This window comes from Nerophis lumbriciformis, linkage group LG04 (assembly GCF_033978685.3).
Source record: "Nerophis lumbriciformis linkage group LG04, RoL_Nlum_v2.1, whole genome shotgun sequence".
Classification (NCBI taxonomy): domain Eukaryota; kingdom Metazoa; phylum Chordata; class Actinopteri; order Syngnathiformes; family Syngnathidae; genus Nerophis; species Nerophis lumbriciformis.
Window position 1 is genome coordinate 49600001 of NC_084551.2, and position 25000 is coordinate 49625000.

The window sequence follows — 25000 nt, forward strand, 5'->3', positions numbered from 1 at the left end:
TGGCTTTTTTAGCGCTGGCATAAAAAAAAAAAAAAAAAAAAAAAACAACAACTCTGTGACGTGTTCTTGGGAAGCTTAAAGCGGTAAAGAAAACGATTTAATGGATTTATACGATGATATATTCGAGCTGAGCAAATGTGCTCCAAACACAGAAATGATGCAACAACCAGGAACACACAAGCACCATGAAACAAACGCAACAGGAAAATGCTGCAAAAATAAGAAGCTAAAATCACAATTAAACTGAAAGGCGGAAAAATTAAAGAACAAAAAAAAAAAACAATGCTGCAAATGTCAAAACCCAAACAAACTCCCCGAATCGGAAGTTAGCTCGGCTGCCAGGAAGTTAACCAAACTACCACAAAGTTAGCCAGACTACTGGGAAAATAAACAGGATATCAGGAAGTTAGCCATGATACCAGGAAGTAAGCCAGGCAACCAGGAAGTTAACCAGGATACCCAGAAGTTAACAGGTATACCATGAAGTTAACCAGGATACCAGGAAGTTAACCAGGATACCAGGAAATAAGCCGGGCAACCAGGAAGTTAACCAAGATACCCAGAAGTTAACAAGTATACCAGGAAGTTAACCAGGATACCAGGACGTTAACCAGGATACCAGGAAGTAAGCCGGACAACCAGGAAGTTATCCAGGATACCAGGAAGTTAGCCGGGCAACCAGGAAGTTAACCACGATACCCAGAAGTTAACAAGTATACCAGGATGTTAACCAGGGTACCAGAAAGTTAGTCAGTGTACCTGAAAGTTAGCCAGGTTACCAGGAACTTAGTCTGGTTACCAGGAAGTTAACCATGCTACCACAGAGTTAACCATGCTACTAGGAAGTTAGCCAGGGTACATCTAAGTTAACAAAAATACCAGGAAATTAGCAGACTAGCAGGAAGTTAGCTAAACTACCAGGATGTTAGTCCGGTCAGCAGGAAGTTAGCCAGGTTACCAGGAACTTAGTCTGGTTACCAGGAAGTTAGCCATGCTACCACAGAGTTAACCATGCTACTAGGAAGTTAGCCAAGGTACATCAAAGTTAACAAGAATAACAGGAAATTAGCAGACGAGCAGGAAGTTAGCTAGGAAGTTAGCTAAACTACCAGGAAGTTAGTCAGGTTACCTGAAAGTTTACCAGATTACCTGAAAGTTAGCCAGGTTAGCGAGGATCGAACCTGGAACCCTCAAGTTGCTGGCACGGCCGCTCAAATATCAATAAAATAACACATTCAGTGCGTAATAACGCCCTCAATTATTTCAGCAATACTTGAAATACACTACTTTGGAAACTTTACTAGACACACGAGGTATATTTGCACAAAGTATCGACATCGCCGATACCGGCCGGAGTTAAATCGGGGAATGACATCAGTGGTATCGCACATCACCGGTGAGAAGAAGTGATGAAAGTCAGCAAGTGTCAGCATCTCTTCATGAGATGAGACACTAGCAGAAGCTCTCATGCAGGCTGCTGCACACCAGGTGTCCATGTTCAAGCCAGGAGACACACACACACACACACACACACACACACACACACACACACACACACACACACACACACACACACACACACACACACACACACACACACACACACACACACGCACATTCTTGTATTTGTTACCTTCTTGAGACCTCCGAAAAATGCCTACCTCTTTAGGACCACCCTTTCTAGATATATAAAGATGTGTATTTACAACATTAATAATATATACATACTATGCACATATAAAAAAGCTTGTTGTGAAAAATGAGTTGGAATTTCACAAGAAAAAGGTCACAATTTCACAAGAAAAACTTAGAATGTTGGCAGTATTATAATAAAAGTCGTCATTTTACTCAACGCAAGTCAAAATGTTAAAAGAAAAACGGAACATGTGTGCAATATTATGATAAAAGTTGTAATTTTACTCAATAACAGTCGCAATTTCACGAGAAAAGCTTTAAATATTGGCATTTTGTATGACTATTTCTCGACAAAAGTCACAATTTTATGAGAAAACTTTAACATTTTGGCAATATTATAACAATATTCAAAATTTTACTTGGCAAAACTATGACGAATGTCATAATTTTACTCAATTTTGTTTTTATTATTTTACTAGGACAAAAAAATTGGCAATATTGTGATAAAAGTCAGAATTTTATGTAACAAATGTCACTATTTGGCATTAAAAAGTACTAATTTTACATAAAAAAGTAATAATTTTACGAGAAAATATTGCAATATTACAGAAACAGAAAGAACATGAGAAATTGTTCCAATTTTATAAGAAAAGACTAGACTGCCTTTATTTTTTTATTTGTTGTTTGTAATTGGTTTTTAATCTTCATTATTTACTTTCTTGTTACAGTATGTCTCTATATACATATTTATTTGATTTGTTTTATTAATTTTGGCCAAAGGGGGCGCATTTAAATTTCTTACCCACACTTGTTATTTCATATGTTGGCCAGAAGGGGAGCACTTTTAAAACCGACACACAGTCAATTTGAAAAATCCCTCCTTTTTGGGACCACCCTCATTTTGATAGATTTCACCACCAGGGGTGCAAATGAGACATTCTCTATTAGATGCAATGGTTTTCTGTATTGGGACTATCATTTATGTCCTAACTTGTTCACACCTCCTCATATGCAAGGTACTTTTCCATGTTGATGTCTCAAGAAGGGTAGAAATACAAGAACTTACACACAAACACACACATTCTTGTATTTGTTATCTTCTTGAGACCTCCGAAAATGCCTCCCTCTTTAGGACCAGCCTTTCTAGATATATAAAGATGTGTATTTACAACATTAATAATATATACATACTATGCAAATAGAAAAGCTTGTTGTGAAAAATGGAATTTCACAAGAAAAAGGTCACAATTTCACAAGAAAAACTTAGAATGTTGGCAGTATTATAATAAAAGTCGTCATTTTACTCAACGCAAGTCAAAATGTTACAAGAAAAACTGAACATTTGTGCAATATTATGATAAAAGTTGGAATTTTACTCAATAACAGTCGTAATTTCACAAGAGAAGCTTAAAATATTGGCATTTTGTATGACTATTTCTCGACAAAAGTCACAATTTTATGAGAAAACTTTAACATTTTGTCAATATTATTACAATATTTTGAATTTTACTTGGCAAAACTATGACGAATGTCATAATTTTACTAAAATTTTTTTAAACTATTTTACTAGGACAAAAAAAATTGGCAACATTGTGATAAACGTCAGAATTTTATGTAACAAATGTCAATATTTGGCATTAAAAAGTACTAATTTTACATAAAAAATTAATAATTTTACGAGAAAATATTGCAATATTACAGAAACAGAAAGAATATGAGAAATTGTTCCCAATTTTATAATAAAAAAATCCATATAATGTGAGAAAAAGACTGTCTTTAGTTATTTTTATTTTTTGTTTGTAATTTGTTTTTAATTTTCATTATTTACTTCAAGTTACTACAGTATGTCTCTATATACATATTTATTTGATTTGTTTTATTAATTTTGGCCAAAGGGTGCGCATTTCAATTTCTTACACACACTTGTTATTTCATATGTTGACCGGAGGGGGAGCACTTTTAAAACCAACACACAGTCAATTTGAAAAATCCCTCCCATTTAGGACCACCCTCGTTTTGATAGATTTCATCACCAGGAGTTGATGTCTCAAGAAGGGTAGAAATACAATAACTTACACACACACACACACACACACACACACACACACACACACACACACACACACACACACACACACATACACACATTCTTGTATTTGTTACCTTCTTTAGGCTTCTGAAAAATGCCTACCTCTTTAAGACCAGCCTTTCTAGATATATAAAGATGTGTATTTACAAAATTAATAATATATCCGTACTATGCAAATATAAAAAAGCTTGTTGTGAAAAATGAGTTGGAATTTCACAAGAAAAAGGTCACAATTTCATAAGAAAAACTTGGAATTTTGGCAGTATTATGATAAAAGTCGTCATTTTACTCAACGCAAGTCAAAATGTTACAAGAAAAACGGAACATTTGTGCAATATTATGATAAAAGTTGGAATTTTACTCAATAACAGTCGTAATTTCACGAGAAAAGCTTAAAATATTGGCATTTTATAAGAGAAAACTTTAACATTTTGGCAATATTATAACAATATTTGGAATTTTACTTGGCAAAACTATGACAAATGTCATAATTTTACTCCAAAAAATTATGAAATATTGTGATAAAAGTCAGAATTTTATATGACAAATGTCACCATTTGGCATTAAAAAGTAATAATTTTACATACAAAAAGTAATAATTTTACAAGAAAATATTGCAATATTACGGAAACAAAGAACATGAAAAATTGTTCCCAATTTTATAAGAAAAAAATCGATACATTGTGAGAAAAAGACTGCCTTTAGTTATTTTTTATTTTTTGTTTGTAATTTGTTTTTAATCTTCATTATTTACTTCAAGTTATTACAGTATGTCTGTATATACATATGTATTTTATTTGTTTTATTCATTTTGGCCAAAGGGGGCGCATTTCAATTTCTTACACACACTTGTTATTGCATATGTTGGCCAGAGGGGGAGCACTTTTAAAACCGACACACAGTCAATTTGAAAAATCCCTCCTTTTTGGGACCACCCTCATTTTGATAGATTTCACCACCAGGGGTGCAAATGAGACATTCTCTATTAGATGCATTGGTTTTCTGTATTGGGACCATGATTTATGTCCTAACTTGTTCACACCTCCTCATCTGGAAGCTGCTTTTCCTTGTTGATGTCTCAAGAAGGGTAGAAATACAAGCACTTACATACAAACACACACATTCTTGTATTTGTTACCTTCTTGAGACCTCTGAAAAATGCCTACCTCTTTAGGACCAGCCTTTCTAGATATATAAAGATGTGTATTTACAACATTTATAATATATACATACTATGCAAATATAAAAAAGCTTGTTGTGAAAAATTAGTTGGAATTTCACAAGAAAAAGGTCACAATTTCACAAGAAAAACTTAGAATTTTGGCAGTATTATGATAAAAGTCGTCATTTTACTCAACGCAAGTCAAAATGTTACAAGAAAAACTGAACATTTGTGCAATATTATGATAAAAGTTGGAATTTTACTCAATAACAGTCGCAATTTCACGAGAAAAGCTTAAAATATTGGCATTTTGTATGACTATTTCTCGACAAAAGTCACAATTTTATGAGAAAACTTTAACATTTTGGCAATATTATAACAATATTCGGAATTTTACTTGGCAAAACTATGACGAATGTCATAATTTTACTCAAAAAAAATTCACTATTTTACTAGAACAAAAAAAATTAGCAATATTGTGATAAAAGTCAGAATTTTATATGACAAATGTCACCATTTGGCATTAAACAGTACTAATTTTACATAAAAAAGTAATAATTTTACGAGAAAATATTACGGAAACAGAGAGAACATGAGAAATTGTTCCCAATTTTATTAGAAAAAAATCAATATATTGTGAGAAAAAGACTGCCTTAAGTTATTTTTTATTTTTATTTTTTTGTTTGTAATTTGTTTTTAATCTTCATTATTTACTTCAAGTTATTACAGTATGTCTCTATATAGATATTTATTTGATTTGTTTTATTAATTTTGGCCAAAGGGGGCGCATTTAAGTTTCTTACACACACTTGTTATTTCATATGTTGGCCAGAAGGGGAGCACTTTTAAAACCGACACACAGTCAATTTGAAAAATCCCTCCTTTTTGGGACCACCCTCATTTTCATAGATTTCACCACCAGGGGTGCAAATGAGACATTCTCTATTAGATGCAATGGTTTTCTGTATTGGGACTATCATTTATGTCCTAACTCGTTCACACCTCCTCATATGCAAGGTACTTTTCCTTGTTGATGTCTCAAGAAGGGTAGAAATGCAAGAACACACACACAGACAGACACACACACAGACAGACAGACACACACACACACACACACACACACACACACACACACACACACACACACACACACACACACACACACACACACACACACACACACACACAAACACACATTTTGATAAAAGTTGTCGCAATTTCACAAGAAAATCTTAAAATGTTGGCATTTTTATGAAAATAGTCATCATTTTACTCAACAAAAGTCACAATTTTATAAGAAAACTTTAAAATGTTGGCAATATTATAATAATAATCTGAATTTTACTTGGCAAAATTATGACAAAAGTCATAATTTTACTGTAGAAGCTAACTGTTAATGGCCACTATAGTCTTAGTAGCGTAGTGTATTTGTTCATCCTATGGTCACATATAGAACACGGGTTGTCTTACGTCAACACCGGAAGTCGTAAAATCAGCTGTTCACCTGGCGGGTTTTTTCGGGGATGAATAGGGAAGTCCTTCTTTAGCTGCCGTCTTGTTTTATCATATATTGCTGCCTTTGCACATGCCAATGTTTACTTTTGTATGCACATTAAATCAACCAAAAATCCTGACTTTGGAGCAATGTTCACGGACTCTAGTATTTGGCTCTCTATTAGATGCAATGCTTTTCCGTATTGGGACCATGATTTATGTCCTAACCTCATGTGGAAGCTACTTTTCCTTGGTGATGTCTCAAGAAGGGTAGGAATACAAGACACACACACACACACACACACACACACGCGCGCGCACACACACACACACACACACACACACACACACACACACACACACACACACACACACACACACACACACACACACACACACACACACACACACACACAGAGTGAGGAAAAGGGCGCGTGTCAACAGGATGAACAGAGATGGAAGCAGCGACGCACTCCTCCTCCTCCTGAGGGCCAGCAGGGGAGAAGACATGGAAGCTCTTCATATAAATAGAACCTGCCTGCATGCCCAAACACACTCAAGGTGTTGGAGGACGGGACGATTTGCATCAAATTTCTTGCTTGAGGTGGCGCGCGTGCATTTCCCTTCACGTGTGATCATCTCCAAGTTGTTTGCCTGTGTGGATGTGGCGGCGTCCCACAGGGCGGCAATCACACCACCGACGCAGCCTGGTGCACTCGGCATGTCTGCATCAGATCACATGAGTGAATCATGAATACAAAGCCTTGACATGCCCATTTTTGACAGTACAAAGTCAGTGACACAAGGCCACTTCATTTTAAACGGCCTGGGAAAGGTGGGAAATAAAATGTGTACTTAAATGTGTTCATTGTTTCCATCTTGACAGAAGTGATGGCATGCATCAAACTTTAATATGCACCTAATATAATATTATTATTATTATTATTATTATTATAAGAGGCGGGAATCTTTAGGCACCTCACGTTTCCATTCAAAAATCGATTCTTGATAAAACGATTTAATTCACGCAATGTATTTTATTGTATAAAAATTGTAACTGGAACATTTTGATGGTCCTGACGTTAGTCAGGTTACTAGGAATTTAGTCGGGTTACCAGGAAGTTAGCCATGCTACCACAGAGTTAACCATGCTACGAGGAAGTTAGCCAGGGTACATCAAAGTTAACAAGAATAACAGGAAATTAGCAGACGAGCAGGAAGTTAGCTAAACTACCTGGAATTTAGTTAGGTTACTAGGAAGTTAGCCAGGATACACAGAAGTTAACAAAAAAACAGGAAGTTAGCGGACTACCAGGAAGTTAGCTAGGCCACCAGGAAGTTTACCAGAATACCAGAAAAGATAGTCAGGTTAGCAGGGCGTTAGTCAGGTTACTAGGAACTTAGTCTGGTTACGAGGAAGTTAGCCATGCTACTAGGAAGTTAGCCAGGGTACATCAAAGTTAACAAGAATAACAGGAAATTAGCAGACTAGCAGGAAGTTAGCTCAACTACCAAGAATTGGGTCAGGTAACTAGGAAGTTGGCCAGTATACACAGAAGTTAACAAAAAAAACAGGAAGTTAGCGGACTACCAGGAAGTTAGCTAGGCTACCAGGAAGTTTACCAGAATACCAGAAAAGTTAGTCAGGTTAGCAGGGTGTTAGTCAAGTTACTAGGAACTTAGTCTGGTTACCAGGAAGTTAGCCATGCTACTAGGAAGTTAGCCAGGGTACATCAAAGTTAACAAGAATAACAGGAACTTAGCAGACTAGCAGGAAGTTAGCTAAACTACCAGGAATTTAGTCAGGTTACTAGGAAATTAGCCAGGATACACAGAAGTTAACAAAAAAATCAGGACGTACGCGGACTACCAGGAAGTTTACCAGAATACCAGAAACATTAGTCAGGTTAGCAGGGCGTTAGTCAGGTTACTAGGAACTTAGTCTGGTTACCAGGAAGTTAGCCATGCTATCACAGAGCTAACCATGCTACTAGGAAGTTAGCCAGGGTACATCAAAGTTAACAAGAATAACAGGAAATTAGCAGACTAGCAGGAAGTTAGCTAAACTACCAGGAATTTAGTCAGGTTACTAGGAAATTAGCCAGGATACACAGAAGTTAACAAAAAAATCAGGACGTACGCGGACTACCAGGAAGTTTACCAGAATACCAGAAACATTAGTCAGGTTAGCAGGGCGTTAGTCAGGTTACTAGGAACTTAGTCTGGTTACCAGGAAGTTAGCCATGCTATCACAGAGTTAACCATGCTACTAGGAAGTTAGCCAGGGTACATCAAAGTTAACAAGAATAACAGGAAATTAGCAGACTAGCAGGAAGTTAGCTAAACTACCAGGAATTAAGTCAGGTTACTAGGAAATTAGCCAGGATACACAGAAGTTAACAAAAAAACAGGAAGTTAGCGGACTACCAGGAAGTTAGCTAGGCTACCAGGAAGTTTACCAGAATACCAGAAACGTTAGTCAGGTTAGCAGGGCGTTTGTCAGGTTACTAGGAACTTAGTCTGGTTACCAGGAAGTTAGCCATGCTACCACAGAGTTAACCATGCTACTAGGAAGTTAGCCAGGTTACATCAACGTTAACAAGAATAACAGGAAATTAGCAGACTAGCAGGAAGTTAGCTAAACTACGAGGAATTTAGTCAGGTTACTAGGAAGTTAGCCACGATACACAGAAGTTAACAAAAAAACAGGAAGTTAGCTAGGCTACCAGGAAGTTTACCAGAATACCAGAAAAGTTAGTCACGTTAACAGGGTGTTAGTCAGGTTAGTAGGAACTTAGTCTGGTTACCAGGAATTTAGCCATGCTACCACAGAGTTAACTATGCTACTAGGAAGTTAGCCAGGTTACATCAACGTTAACAAGAATAACAGGAAATTAGCAGACTAGCAGGAAGTTAGCTAAACTACTAGGAAGTTAGTCAGGTTACCCGGAAGTTTACCAGATTACCTGAAAGTTAGCCAGGTTACCAGGAACATAGTCTGGCTACCAGGAATTTAGTCTGGTTACCACGGAGTTAACCATGCTACTAAGAAGTTAGCCAGGGTACATCAAAGTTAAATAGCAGTGCCCCAAAGATTGAGTTATCATTTCAAAGCAAGTTAGCCATCAAGGGTAGTGTCTTCCTGTGTTCAATGCTTACTTCCTGTCCTGTGCCTTTATTTTGGTGACACTTTAGTTTTTGGTGTTTCATTGCTGCGACTTTACTTCCGCCTCTGAGCCTCTGTTCCCCGCTCCTGTTTTGTGTCGTTAATTAGGACTATTTAAGTGGAAGTCTTTGTTTTGTGTGTTCATACGAAAAACGGCTGAAAAATGAGGACTGTGAAAACTTTCTACAGGAAGCAGCCCGCACACCGCCCGTGTAAACTGCAGCTGGAGCAGTGCCTGGCCGCCCAGCAGGTGCCCACCCCCGAGCTCATCCAGGGCTACGTCAAGAAGGTAAGAGAAAAAATTTTTTTTTCATTAGAGATGTCATCATTTCATAACACACACATTAAAAGGATTGGACACCATAAACAAATGCAACAGGAAAATGCTGCAAAAATACGAAGCTACAATCACATTAAAACTGAAAGGTGGGAAAAACTATGATGCAAATGTCAAAACCCAGACAAACTCCCCAAAAGGGAAGTTAGGTAGGCTGCCAGGAAGGTAACCAAATTAACAGAAAGTTAGCCAGACTGCTAGGGTAAATAAACAGGATATCAGGAAGTTAGCCGGGATACCACAAAGAAAGCTGGGCAACCAGGAAGTGAACCAGGATACCCAGGAGTTAACAAGTATACCAGCAAGTTGACCAGGATACCAGGAAAATAAACCGGATACTAGTAAGTTAGCCAAGTTACCACAAAATTAACAATGCTACCTGGAAATTAGCCATGATACCAGGATACAAGCAAGTTAGCCGGGCTACCAGAAAGATAGCCAGGATACCAGGAAGCTAACCAGGGTACACAGGCATTAACAAGAATACCAAGACGTTTGCCAGGATACTAGGAAGTTAGCTCGGCTACCAGGAAGTTGATACGATTGCTCGGAAGTTAACCAGGATAACAAAAGATTAAGCCAAACCTGCAGGACGTTTACCAAGAAAATAACCGTAATACCAGGAAAATAAACAGAATACTAGTAAGTTAGCCAAGTTATCACAAAGTTAACAATGCTAGCTGGAACTTAGCCATGATACCGGGATACAAGAAAGTTAAACAGGATACACAGAAGTTAACAAGTATATCAGGAAGTATACCACGGTACACAGGCATTAGCAAGAATACCAGGAAGTTCGCCAGGACACTAGAAAGTTAGCTAGGCTACCAGGAAGTTAATACGATTGCTAGGAAGTTAACCAGGATACCAAAAGATTAAGCAGAATACCAGGAAGTTAGCCAGACTCGCAGGAAGTTTACCAAGTATCCTGGTATCATGGCTAACTTCCAGGTAGCACGGTTCATTTATCCTGGTTAACTTCCTGGTAAGCATCCTACTATAGTCTGACTAACTTCCTGGTATTCTGGTTATTTTCTCGGTAAACATCCTGCTAGTCTGGCTAACTTCCTGGTATTCTGCTTAATCTTTTGATATCCTGGTTAACTTCTGAGCAATCATATTAACTTCCTGGTAGCCTAACTAACTTCCTAATATCCTGGCAAACTTCTTGGTATTCTTGTTAATGCCTGTGTACCCTGGTTTACTTCCTGGTATCCTGGTTAACTTCTGTGTATCCTGTTTAACTTTCTGGTAGCCTGGCTAACTTTTACCATAATTTTTACGGTAAAAAAAAACTGGCAGCTCACTCGCCAGAAGTTTACCATAAAATAAAAGTAGTATAATTTTTCCATAAATAATTTTTCCGTATATTTTACGGAAGTTGTAGCACTTTTTAATTTACAGTAATTGGGTGTAAAAACCACTGTAGGTAAAAAAAAAAAAAAAGGCAGCTCGGTCACCAGAATTTTACCGTAAAAAAAAGTGCTACCATTTTACTATTTACAGTAATTTGGTGAAAAAAAACCACCATAAATTTTACGGTAAAAAAACAAAAAAACTGTCAGCTCACTTGCCAGAAGTTTACCGTAAAATAAAAGTAGTATCATTTTTCCATTTACAATAATGCAGTGTAAAAACAAAAGTAGATTTTACGGTAAAAAGATGGTAGTTCAGTGGCCAGAATTTCACTTAAAAAACAAAAATGGTGCTACTTTTAAATTTACAGTAATTGGGTGTAAAAATCACTGTTGGTAAAAAGATGGCAGCTCAGTCACCAAAATTTTACCGTAAAAATAAAGTGCTACCATTTTACTATTTACAGTAATTTGGTGTAAAAAAACACCATAAATTATACGGTAAACATTTAAAAAAAAAAAAATTGGCAGCTCACTTGCTCGAAGTTTACCGTAAAATAAAAGTAGTAAGATTTTTGTATTTACAATAGTGCAGTGTAAAAAAAAAAAAAACGGTAAAAATTCTGTTGCCAGAATTTTACTTAAAAAACAAAAATGGTACCACTTTTTAATTTACAGTAATAGGGTGTAAAAACCACTGTAGATTTAATGGAGACATTTGGCAGCTTAGTCACCAGAATTTTACAGTAAAAAAAAGTGTTACCATTTTACAATTTACAGTAATTCGGTGTAAAAAAACAAACACTATACATTATATGGTTAAAGAAACCCCCCCCCCCCCCACCCCCCCAAAAAATGGCAACTCACTCGCCGGAATTTTACCGTAAAAAAAACGGTGGTATAGGGTTGTACAGTATACTGGTATTAGTATAGTACCGCAATACTAATGAGTCATATTCGGTACTATACTGCCTCTAAAAAGTACTGGTCCCCCAACCTCCCATCCCCCCATCGTCATCACGTCGTGTCATTGCTGGTTTACAAGCAGAGGAGCATGTTCGGCAGCGCACAATCAGCGAGTACTTACAAGCAGACACAGTGTGTAGACAGAAAAGGGAGAACGGACGCATTTTGACTTCAAAACTAACAATAAAGGTGAAGTTATAACACTGAAACGCCCTCAGGAAGAGGTGCTTTAAGACATGGCTACCTAGTCTGCAGCGTTGTAGCTACTTCCAAATCACTAATCCTCGCCTCCATGGCGACAAATAAAGTAAGTTTCTTACAAGTATCATCCCTGCAGGACTAGGAATAGCTAAACATGCTTCACTACACACCGTAGCTCACTGCCGTCAAAATGTAAACAAACACCATTGGTGGATCCACACCTAACATCCACTGTAATGATACCAAGTACAGGAGCGTATCTAGTCGATACTACTATGATTACATTGATGTTTTTTAGCATCACATCTTTGGTTTTGAAAAATTTACATTATGTTTATAAACTCAGAAAATACGTCCCTGGACGTACCAGTACCAGTTTTTACATTTAAATCTCTAGATCAATTTCAGGTCCATCTGTCGATATAAAGTCATAAAAGAAAACCCTGTTTTTGAAGGCAAAAACTTGAAATATGCAACATTTTCCCCCAAAATAATTTTAAAGTGAATTATTTCATGTGTGTGGGCAGCACGGTGATAGAGGGGTTAGTGCGTCTGCCTCACAATACAAAGGTCCTGCGTTCGATCCTGCGCTCGGGATGTTTCTGTGTGGAGTTTGCATGTTCTCCCCGTGACTGCGTGGGTTCCCCACCGGGTACTCCGGCTTCCTCCCACCTCCAAAGACATGCACCTGGGGATAGGTTGATTGACAACACTAAATGGGCCCTAGTGTGTGAATGTTGTCTGTCTCTGTGTTGGCCCTGCGATAAGGTGGCGACTTGTCCAGGGTGTACCCCGCCTTCCGCCCGATTGTAGCTGAGATAGGCTCCAGCACCCCCCCGCGACCCCAAAAAAGGGACAAGCGGTAGAAAATGGATGGATGGATGGATGGATGGATGGGCTTCACTACACACCGTAGCTCACCGGCGTCAAAATGTAAACAAACGCCATTGGTGGATCTACACCTAACATCCACTGTAATGATACCAAGTACAGGAGCGTATCTAGTCGATACAACTATGATTACATTGATATTTTTTAGCATCACATCTTCTTTCGTTTAAAAAAATATACATTATGTTTATAAACTCAGAAAATGCGTCCCTTGACGTACCAGTACCGGTATCAAAATATTGGTATCGGGACACTCGTGAACAAGACTCCTGCTGTATCGATCCGTTGTGGTGAAGAAGGAGCTGAGCCGGAAGGCAAAGCTCTCAATTTACCGGTCGATCTACGTTCCCATCCTCACCTTTGGTCATGAGCTTTGGGTTATGACCGAAAGGACAAGATCACGGGTACAAGCGACCAAAATGAGCTTCCTCCACCGGGTGGCGGGTCTCTCCCTTAGAGATAGGGTGAGGAGCCAGATGAGGTGGTTCGGGCATCTGGTCAGGATGCCACCCGAACGCCTCCCTAGGGAGGTGTTTCGGGCACGTCCGACCGGTAGGAGGCCACGGGGAAGACCCAGGACACGTTGGGAAGACTATGTCTCCCAGCTGCCCTGGGAACGCCTCGGGATCCCCCGGGAGGAGCTGGACGAAGTGGCTGGGGAGAGGGAAGTCTGGGCTTCCATGCTTAGGCTGCTGCCCCCGCGACCCAACCTCTGATAAGATGGATGGTATCGGGACAACAGTACCGTGATTTTACAGTAAAAAAAACAAAAAACTGACAGCTCACTTGCTCGAATTTTGCCATAAAAACAAAAGTGGTAGTTTTTTTTTTTGTTTGTTTTTTTTTAATGTACAGCAATCGGTGCAAAAAAACGCTGTACATTATTTGTGTTAAAATCCTGGCGACTGAGTTGCCATTTTTTTAAGGTTAAATCCAGAGATATTTCTTTTGCAAGCGACTCGTCTCGTCATGTTTTGAATCCGAAAGAAATCCTGTGTGAACTGTTGGTACCTAGCAGCCCGAGTCACGGCGCGCTGGTCCTGCCGGACCTCATTACCGCTGCTTTTCTCTCAATTCGCTGAGTGGAAGTCGAGGCGGCGGCCACGCCGCACACGTACGGTCTTTCCGTCGCCATCGTTATACTTTTTGCTTTCCGTCATTATCCTCTCCCTCGCTTCCATCTTGACCTTCAGACGCCTCCTACCGCCGCCGCCGCCTTAATAACTTTTCCCGGGGAAGGAAATGCGGTTTGGAGTCGGAATTAAAATCGTTGCTGGCGGGATGACGCTCTACCCATCTGTGCGCTAATGAAGGGGAAACCGAGCGATGCAAAGTGCTTGACCCGCGGCGCCGACGTCTCGCCTCACCTTCCCCGCACCTTTCCACAGACAATGTTTACGCCGCGGGGGGGGGGGGGAATGGTGCAACCCGAGGCGGCGCGTGGCGTGCATCTGTTCAAGGCGCATCGGGACGGAAACATCATGAATAATATCACCTTGACTTTGTGAGCAATCATGGCGGCGGCGGCTCTCGCTGCACCGACACCAGCAGGTTTCCTTGAAAAGATTCTCCAAGGTGAGCGCCAAACATGTAGTTAGTACTGTCAGGTTCAAACACTGATGACCTCTATTAAACAAGACAAGAGGCAAAGAATTAAACAAAGACAGAATTCAATTTGGACTCAATATTGAGGAGAGTCGTCTGTACACTGTACCCTTTGCACAATATCTCAGCTACGCTCTGGCAAAAGATTGTACTTCTCCTTCTTTATTTGACTTTCTCCGACCACAGCTTCCACTTCCAGAGGGAAGTGGGTCGTAAACAGCGTTGCCTTTAGTTACCGAACAGTTCAAAAGAAGAGGTCGTAAAATAGTTCAAAAAGAGGTCCATAAAATAGTTCAAAAAGATGTTCGTAAACCAGTTCAAAAAGGAGGTTCAAAAAGAGGTCGTCTGGAAATTGGGCAGATCATGTCTTCTCACCGCTTTGAAGTCCTTGGGTTAGAGCAATATCTTACTGTTGATTACCATACATGAAAGAACACAGAACACCTTCATTTTGCTTCCCCCCCTACACAGTGGAGTTTTACAAACCTTACTCTTGGTAGGTTCCAAAGACAGCTTTTGCTTCTCACCAGGCCCTCAATGTAACACAAAGTTTTTGTGATAATTTACAAACAATTATTCTAACAAGTACCTAAAAAGAAGCCTATAAAAAGGAGGGCTGCTTTTTATTCGATTATTGTGGGTGACGATTCGATTCAGAATCGAATTTTGATTGAAAACTACAAAATAGATATTTCATAATATTGGGTGCCAGTTCTTGTTTAATTAACTACGTTCCTCCATAAAAAAAACAAAAAAAAAGAAAACATTGATTTTTCTTCTTTTTTTAAATTTTTTAAATCAACTAAGAATTGTTACAATTAAAAATTGCAATTAATCTGAAAATATATGGGCGGTGTAGCTCGGTTGGTAGAGTGGCCGTGCCAGCAACGTGAGGGTTCCAGGTTCGATCCCCGCTTCGGCCATCCTAAATGGTAATGGTAAATGGGTTATACTTGTATAGCGCTTTTCTACCTTCAAGGTACTCTTAGCGCTTTGACACTATTTCCACATTCACCCATTCACACACTGATGGCGGGAGCTGCCATGCAAGGCCCTAACCACCATCAGGAGCAAGGGTGAACTGTCTTGCTCAAGGACACAACGGACGTGACCAGGCCGGTAGAAGGCGGGGACCGAACCAGGAGCCCCCAGGCCGCCGGCACGGCCACTCCCCCAACTGCGCCACGCAGTCCCCAAAAAACACAATCAATAAAAAATAAAGCGGTCTAACAATTGGAATAATGCTCTATTTAGCTTCAGTTGAGCAAAAGTGGCTTCGCTCTCGACAAGGAAATTAAATGGCGAAAGTCAATCACCAGACGTGGTTAATGTGTACTTATTGTACAAATATGTGTGTACTTATTGTAAAACTAGATGTGTACTTATTGTAGAAATATATGTTTACTTGTTGCAAAACTACATGTGTACTTATTGTACAAACCGATGTCATGTTCGTAGTTACAAAAGCAGTCCGAATCCTTTTTATGAACAACAAACTATTATTTCTTACTACAAACCCCCGTTTCCATATGAGTTGGGAAATTGTGTTGGATGTAAATATAAACGGAATACAATGATTTGCAAATCCTTTTCAACCCATATTCAACTGAATGCACTACAAAGACAAGATATTTGATGTTCAAACTCATAAACTTTATTTATTTTTTGCAAATAATAATTAACTTAGAATTTCATGGCTGCAACACGTGCCAAAGTAGTTGGGAAAGGGCATGTTCACCACTGTGTTACATGGCCTTTCCTTTTAACAACACTCAGTAAACGTTTGGGAACTGAGGAGACACATTTTTTAAGCTTCTCAGGTGGAATTCTTTCCCATTCTTGCTTGATGTACAGCTTAAGTTGTTCAACAGTCCGGGGGTCTCCGTTGTGCTATTTTAGGCTTCATAATGCGCCACACATTTTCAATGGGAGACAGGTCTGGACTACAGGCAGGCCAGTCTAGTACCCACATTCTTTTACTATGAAGCCACGTTGATGTAACACATGGCTTGGCATTGTCTTGCTGAAATAAGCAGGGGCGTCCATGGTAACGTTGCTTGGATGGCAACATATGTTGCTCCAAAACCTGTATGTACCTTTCAGCATCAATGGCACCTTCACAGATGTGTAAGTTATCCATGTCTTGGGCACTAATACACCCCTATACCATCACAGATGCTGGCTTTTCAACTTTGCGCCTATAACAATCCGGATGTTTTTTTTCCTCGTTGGTCCGGAGGACACGACGTCCAGTTTCCAAAAACAATTTGAAATGTGGACTCGTCAGACCACAGAACATTTTTCCACTTTGTATCAGTCCATTTTAGATGAGCTCAGGCCCAGCGAAGCCGACGGCGTTTCTGGGTGTTGTTGATAAACGGTTTTCGCCTTGAAAGTTTTAACTTGCACTTACAGATGTAGCGACCAACTGTAGTTACTGACAGTGGGTTTCTGAAGTGTTCCTGAGCCTATGTGGTGATATCCTTTACACACTGATGTTGCTTGTTGATGCAGTACAGCCTGAGGGATTGAAGGTCACGGGCTTAGCTGCTTATGTGCAGTGATTTCTCCAGATTCTCTGAACCCTTTGATGATATTACGGACCGTAGATGGTGAAATCCCTAAATTCCTTGCAATAGCTGGTTGAGAAAGGTTTTTCTTAAACTGTTCGACAATTTGCTCACGCATTTGTTGACAAAGTGGTGACCCTCGCCCCATCCTTGTTTTTGAATGACTGAGCATTTCATGGAATGTACTTTTATACCCAATCATGGCACCCACCTGTTCCCAATTAGCCTGCACACCTGTGGGATGTTCCAAATAAGTGTTTGATGAGCATTCCTCAACTTTATCAGTATTTATTGCCACCTTTCCCAACTTCTTTGTCACGTGTTGCTGGCATCAAATTCTAAAGTTAATGATTATTTGCAAAAAAAAAAATGTTTATCAGTTTGTACATCGAATATGTTGTCTTTGTAGCATATTCAACTAAATATGGGTTCAACATGATTTGAAAATCATTGTATTCCATTTATATTTACATCTAACACAATTTCCCAACTCATATGGAAACTGGGTTTGTACTTCTTACTTCTTATCCTAGTCACTGCCGTTGTGTCCTTAGGCAAGACACTTTTTGACCCACCTGCTCCCAGTGCCACCCACACTGGTTTAAATGTAACTTAGATATTGGGTTTCACGGTGTAAAGTGCTTTGAGTCACTAGAGAAAAGCGCTATATAAATATAATTCCCTTCACTTCACTTCACTTGAAAATCACATCTTTTGACACCCCTATTAAAAAGTAAATTGTGTCCCTCCATTTGTTGTCACTTTAAAGGGGAACTGCACTTTTTGGGGGGAATTTTGTCCATCATTCACAATCATTATGTCTGACCAGATCACATGTGTTTTTCTTTTTTTCATGCACTCTAAATCGTAAATAAACATTAGGAGAAGTCAGCTACAATGGAACCAATGAGAGCCGCTCTCTTCCGCCTATAAAGCGCTTTAAAAAAACATCCAAAAACGTAAACATACGCTGTAAGTATATATGTGATGTATTACCATTCATAATAACATGTAATATGTACATTTTAGTCACAGAGAGGTGTGTCGATTTCACAGACGTGTTAACTTTTTCCTTCGACAACACTGACTCATGGCAGACTTCATGAGAATTTACAAGCATAACTAGAATCTGTGCTATTTTGGTAGGAATTGTGTGTAAATGCCACAGTGTGTAAGAAAATGAAAATGCGCCCCCTTTGGCCAAAATTAATAAAACAAATCAAATACATATGTATATAGAGACATACTGTAATAACTTGAAGTAAATAATGAAGATTAAAAACCAATTACAAACAAAAAAAAATTACAAATTAACTAAATGCAGTCTTTTTCTCTCAATGTGTCGACTTTTTCTTATACATTTGGGAACAATTTCTCATATTCTTTCTGTTTCTGTAATATTTCAGTATTTTCTCATAAAATTATTACTTTTTCCACGCAAAATGATTACTTTTTACTGCAAAATGGTGACATTTGTCATAAAATTCTTACCTTTATCACAATATTGCCAATTTGTTGGTTGTCCTTGTAAAATAGTGACATTTTTTAAAGTAAATTTATGAATTTTGTCATAATTTTGCCAAGTGAAATTCCCATTATTATTATAATATTGCCAACATTTTACAGTTATAAAATTGTGACTTTTGTCGAGTAAAATGACTCTTTTCATAAAATTGCCAAATTGTTAAGCTTTTTTTGGAAAAATTGCGACTGTGTAAAATTCCAACTTTTATCATAATATTGCACAAATGTTCAGTTTATCTTGTAACATTTTGACTTGCGTCGAGTAAAATGACGACTTTTATTATAATCCTGCCAACATTCTAAATTTTTCTTGTGAAATTGTGAAATTCCAACTCATTGTTCACAACAAGCTTTTTTATATGTACATAGTTTGTATATATTATTAATGTAAATACAAATCTTCATATATCAAGAAAGGCTGGTTCTAAAGAGGTAGGCATTTTTCGGAGGTCTCAAGAAGGTACAAAATACAAAAACGTGTGTGTGCGTGTGCGTTTTCTTGTATTTCTACCCTTCTTGAGACATCAACAAGGAAAAGTACCATTGCATCTAATAGAGAATGTCTCATTTTCACCCCTGGTGGTGAAATCTATCAAAATGAGGGTGGTCCCAAAAAGGCGGGATTTTTTCAAAATGATTGTGTCGGTTTTAAAAGTCAACATAATCAAAATTACAAGTGCGTGTAAGAAATTGAAATACGCCCCCTTTGGCCAAAATTAATAAAACTAATAAAATAAATATGTATATGGAGACATAATGTAAATAATGAAGATTAAAAACCAATTACAAACAAAAATGTTTTAAAATTAACTAAAAGTAGTCTTTTTCTCACAATATGTCGACTTTTTTCTTTTGAATTTGGGAAAAAAAATTCATATTCTTTGTGTTTCTGTAATATTGTAATATTTTCTCATAAAATTATTACTTTTTCATGCAAAATTAATACTTTTTACTTCAAAATGGTGACATTTGTCATATAAAATTCTGACTTATCACAATATTGCCTATTTTTTTCTTTTAAAATAGTGACATTTTTTAAAGTAAAATTATGAATTTTGTCATAATTTTGCCAAGAGAAATTCCCATTATTATAATATTGCCAACATTTTAAAGTTTTCTTTTAAAATTGTGACTTTTGTCGAGTAAAATTACGACTTTTTTCATAAAATTGCCAAAATGTTAAGCTGTTGTAGTAAAAATTGCGACTGTTATTGAGTAACATTCCAACTATTATCACAATATTGCACAAATGTTCAGTTTATCTTGTAACATTTTGACTTGCGTCGAGTAAAATGACGACTTTTATTATAATCCTGCCAACATTCTAAATTTTTCTTGTGAAATTGTGAAATTCCAACTCATTGTTCACAACAAGCTTTTTTATATGTACATAGTTTGTATATATTATTAATGTAAATACAAATCTTCATATATCTAGAAAGGCTGGTCCTAAAGAGATTTTTCGGAGGTCTCAAGAAGGTAAGAAATACAAGAACGTGTGTGTGTGTGTGGGTGTTATTATTGTCACAATGTGTGTGTTCTATTTGGCCAAACAGGACATTTAATAAGATGATGCTAATGATGATAGCGTTATTGAAAATGAATTCAGTCATCCAAATGTGCCGGAGCGATCACCCCATCCATTCATCTTTGCGGCCCCCCCTCTCGCCCTCCCCTCCCCTCTCCTGCCACCCGCCTGCCTGCATTAGCTTTGAATGAAAAACAACCTTTTATCTGAGCGATTCCATTTGGACGTATTGGAAGAAGCAGTGTGCCGTGGAAGCAATAACGTTGGGAAACCATTTGACTGTTGTTTTTTGTTGTTGTTTTTTTTGCTTCCACAATTTAATTTCATAGTGAATAACCTGCAATTTGATTTTTATTCTCTTCCATCACGGACGCTGGAGATGGAGGTAGAGGGGGCGGGAGGCTGTTGTGCTGGGAATGATGTCATTAACATTATTTGACAGCGAATAGCTCAATCAGTCTCTGTGCTAGCATCACTTCGGCCTCATAAAATGCCAGTTGACTGTGTGTGTGTGTGTGTGTGTGTGTGTGTGTGTGTGTGTGTGTGTGTGTGTGTGTGTGTGTGTGTGTGTGTGTGTGTGTGTGTGTGTGTGTGTGTGTGTGTGTGTGTGTGTGTGTGTGTGTGTGTGTGTGTGTGTGTGTGTGTGTGTGTGTGTGTATCAAATTAATGGAGCGAGATGAAGCGACATGCAACTTGTTGTCGAGATTGAGCATCACGATGTTAAAAAATGCTCCATTTTGGATCCAACTCTTGCGTTGGCGATGACTTCAAACCTCCTGAGACCCAGCAATGCACGTTTCGTCCTCTGTAAGGGACAAGTGTTATTTCAAAGGAGGAAAAAAAAAATACACAACTCTGGTTGTGCTGAGAAGAAATCATCCTGGGATTTCCAGTCGTGAATGCTTTTTCATCTGATGAGATCGAACCAGCATGTTTAAAAAAAAAAAAAAAAAAAAAAAAAAAAAAAATATATGTATATATATATATATATATATATATATATATTTATACCTTTTTTGTGTTATCAAGAGTAGACATTGTGTGTTTAAGGAATAGTTGGAAGTGGTTTTGGTACAAGGGAAATTACTGCCAAAACTCTGCAAACACACAAAAATGTGTATAATCACGCCCAACAATTAGAAGGTAAAAAAAACAACTATTTTCTTCAATTAAAAAATGGTTTACAAATAAAAATAAAATGTTTTGCAAGTAAAATGTATTGTAGAAAAACATTTTCAATTAAAAAACTATTCACAAGTAAAAAAACAACTATTTTCTTAAATGTAAAAAAACGGTTCACAAATAATAGAAAAAAATACTTTCTGTAGGTAAAGAAATTATTCGCAAGTAAAAAAAAAAAAAAAGTTTTCTGCTCATAAAAATGACCTTTTTTTGTTTAAAAACAATATTTTTTTTTACAATTAAACGATTCACAAGTATAAAAAAGTTTTCTAAAATTAAAAATTGAGTCGCAAGTTGTGTAATTTAAAAAAACTATCAAACAATTCACAAGTAAAACAATCTATGTTCTGCAAGGTAAAGAACAATTTTTAAGTGGAAAAAAAAATTGTTTGCTGCGAGTAAAAATGATTCCAATTTAAAAAAATAAATAAATAAAAATAAACAGTTTTCTGCGAGTAGAAATGATTCCCATTGAAACAGAACTGTTTTCTACAATTAAAAAAAAGGATTCCCAAGTATAAAAAACGTTTTCAGTAAGTAAAAAATGTATTCAGAAGTATATACTTTTTTTTTTCTTCAATTAAAAAACGATTCACACGTAAAAAAAAAGTTTTTCTTCAATTTAAAAAAACCGTTCACAAATAATAAAACAATACTTTCTGTAAGTAAAGAAATGATTCGCAAGTAAAAAAAAAAAAAAGTTTTCTGCTCATAAAAATGATTACATTTTTTTGTTTAAAAACAATATTTTTTTTTACAATTAAACGATTCACAAGTATAAAAACAGTTTTCTTCAATTAAAAAAACGTTTCATAAATAGTAAAAAAAAAACTTTCTGTAGGTAAAGAAATGATTTGCAATTAAACAAAAAAAATGTTCTGCTTGTCAAAATGATTCCGTTTTTTATTTACATTTTTAATGATTTTTTACAATTAAAAAAACGATTCACAAGTATAAAAACGTTTTCTGCAATTAAAAATCGATTCGCAAGTAGTGTAATTTAAAAAAACAATTAAAAAATAATTTACAGGTAAAACAATCTGTTCTGCAAGGTAAAGAAACATTTGTAGGTGAAAAAAAAAATGGTTTACTGCGAGTAAAAATGATTCCAATTTATAAAAAATTAAAAAAAAAAATAAAATAAAAATTCTGCGAGTAGAAATGATTCCCATTGAAACAAAACTGTTTTCTGTATAAAAGTATAAAAAAAATGTCAGCGAGTAAAAAATGGATTCGCAAGTATAGAATTGTTTTTCTTTAATTAAAAAAAGATTCACAAGTGTAAAAAAAAAAACGTTTTTCTTAAATGTAAAAAAAACCAGTTCATAAATAATAGTAAATACTTTCTGTAGGTAAAGAAATGATTCGCAAGTAAAAAAAAATTTAAAAAAAGTTTTCTGCTCATAAAAATTATTACATTTTCTTTATTTAAAAATAATATTTTTTTACAATTCAACGACAAGGTAAAGGACAATTTGGAAGTAAAAAAAAATGGTTTACTGCGAGCAAAAATTATTCCATTAAAAAAAAAAAGTAAAGTAAAAAATGTATTCGCAAGTATATAATTTTATTTTCTTCAATTAAAAAACGATTAACAAGGAAAAAGAAAATTCTGCAAATAAAACAATGATTGGCTAATGTACTTTAAACACTGTTTTCTTCAGTTAAAAATTATTCAGAGTACAAAAACAATTTTCTTTAATTAAAAATAAATTGCAAGTATAAAAGCATTTATCTTCGATTCAAAAAAATTGGCAGTAGTATTTCACCCATCAACACACTTTGTAGAATATCACTGCCCAAAGAAAGTGTCTTTATACTTGCAAATTGCTTTCTTAATTTAAAAAAAAAAAGCTTTTTTTTTTTTTTTTTTTAAACCTGCAAGTCGTTTGGCGTGAGTCAAAACCATTGTGTGTGTTTGTGGAGTTTTGGCAATAATTTCACTCCAGATGTTGGCTACACACAAGTCTTTTTGAAGATACTGAAAACGACACACCTACCCAATGTCGTCTGTAGTGGACAAAGAGAGTAAGGATGGGGTACCAAATTCGGTACCTTTACAGGTTCCGAGTGAGTTCAGTCAGCATTACATGGTACAGATTCACGCAAAATCAAACGGTATCTATTTACATGACCTCGTGTACGGTTTCAGAATCAGCACTGACTCAAACACTTGGCGGGGAAACAAGCACCCGAAGCAAGTCTCTGAATAATGTCACAATTTTCCATTCCACCAAAGCAAACAAGCCTGAAAATAAGGTGGCACTTTTTATAATGTGCGAGCTCGATGCTAATCTACATCGGATATGACAACAGGGGTTCTTAACCTTTTTGACCTCGGGGCCCAACATTTCCACTACATAGGGGTTCGGCACCCAACTCAAATATTAACACTGAATTAGTAATCTTACTCTTGATTGACCTACTTACAGTTTACAACCTTGTCAAATGATATGTGTTAATCACAAATATTATTTATTGAACACTTTAAACATACTGCAGGCTGATTAGAAAAAATAAGTACTCGCCAAATATACTGCAGAACATACAAAATAAGTTGTGGTAAAATAAATTAATAATAAATACGTTTCTTAAATAAATATGAAAATACCGTATTTTCCAGACCATAGGGTGCACCGGATTACAAGCCACACTGCCGATGAATGGTCTATTTTGGATCTTTTTTCATATATAAGGCGCACCGGATTATAAGGCGCATTAAAGGAGTCATATATTTATTTATTTTTTTCTAAATGTAAAAGACTTTCTTGTGGTCTACATAACATGTAACGGTGGTTCTTTGGTCAAAATGTTACATAGATGATGTTTTACAGATCATCTTCAAGCCGCTTTCTGACAGTCGCTTCCGGATGCGCCGTTTTGTGGGCGGTCTTATTCACGTGGCTCACCTTCGGCAACGTCTTCTCCCCGTCATCTTTGTTGTAGCGGTGTAGCGTGCAAGGACGGAAATGTGTCCCGTGGAAAAACCGTCCGACCGGAACTCTCTAATAACTAAAGTTCCTTGGGTGAATAATGTATACTCACTACACCGGTATGTTTTAGCGCTTTCATGGCGAATTTACTGATAGATATAAGTAAGAACTTTACACTACTTTATATTAGAAATGGCAACAATGTTGGATGAATGTCCCATAACAAGAAGATAGAGAAAAAGAAGAAGCTTATCGACCACAAAGATGGATGCGCGCAATTTTTCAGGACTTATGCAGATCCCAAATAAAGATCAGCAGGTACAGAAGGTAAGAAAAAGTTGTTTTTGCATAAAATTGCGAAA

The 25000-nt window shown here is 37.0% G+C and overlaps 1 protein-coding gene across 3 annotated transcripts in view; it reads left to right on the top strand.

Annotated features, from left to right (window-relative positions):
• Positions 1-25000, top strand: part of rftn1b (raftlin, lipid raft linker 1b) — a 346988-nt gene that overhangs the window by 161962 nt on the left and 160026 nt on the right. For all 3 annotated transcript variants that reach the window (XM_061956676.2, XM_061956684.2, XM_061956666.2), the window contains exon 4: positions 9736-9835. In XM_061956676.2, the coding sequence (XP_061812660.2) occupies positions 9736-9835 (100 nt within the window). The remainder of the gene's footprint in view (positions 1-9735; positions 9836-25000) is intronic.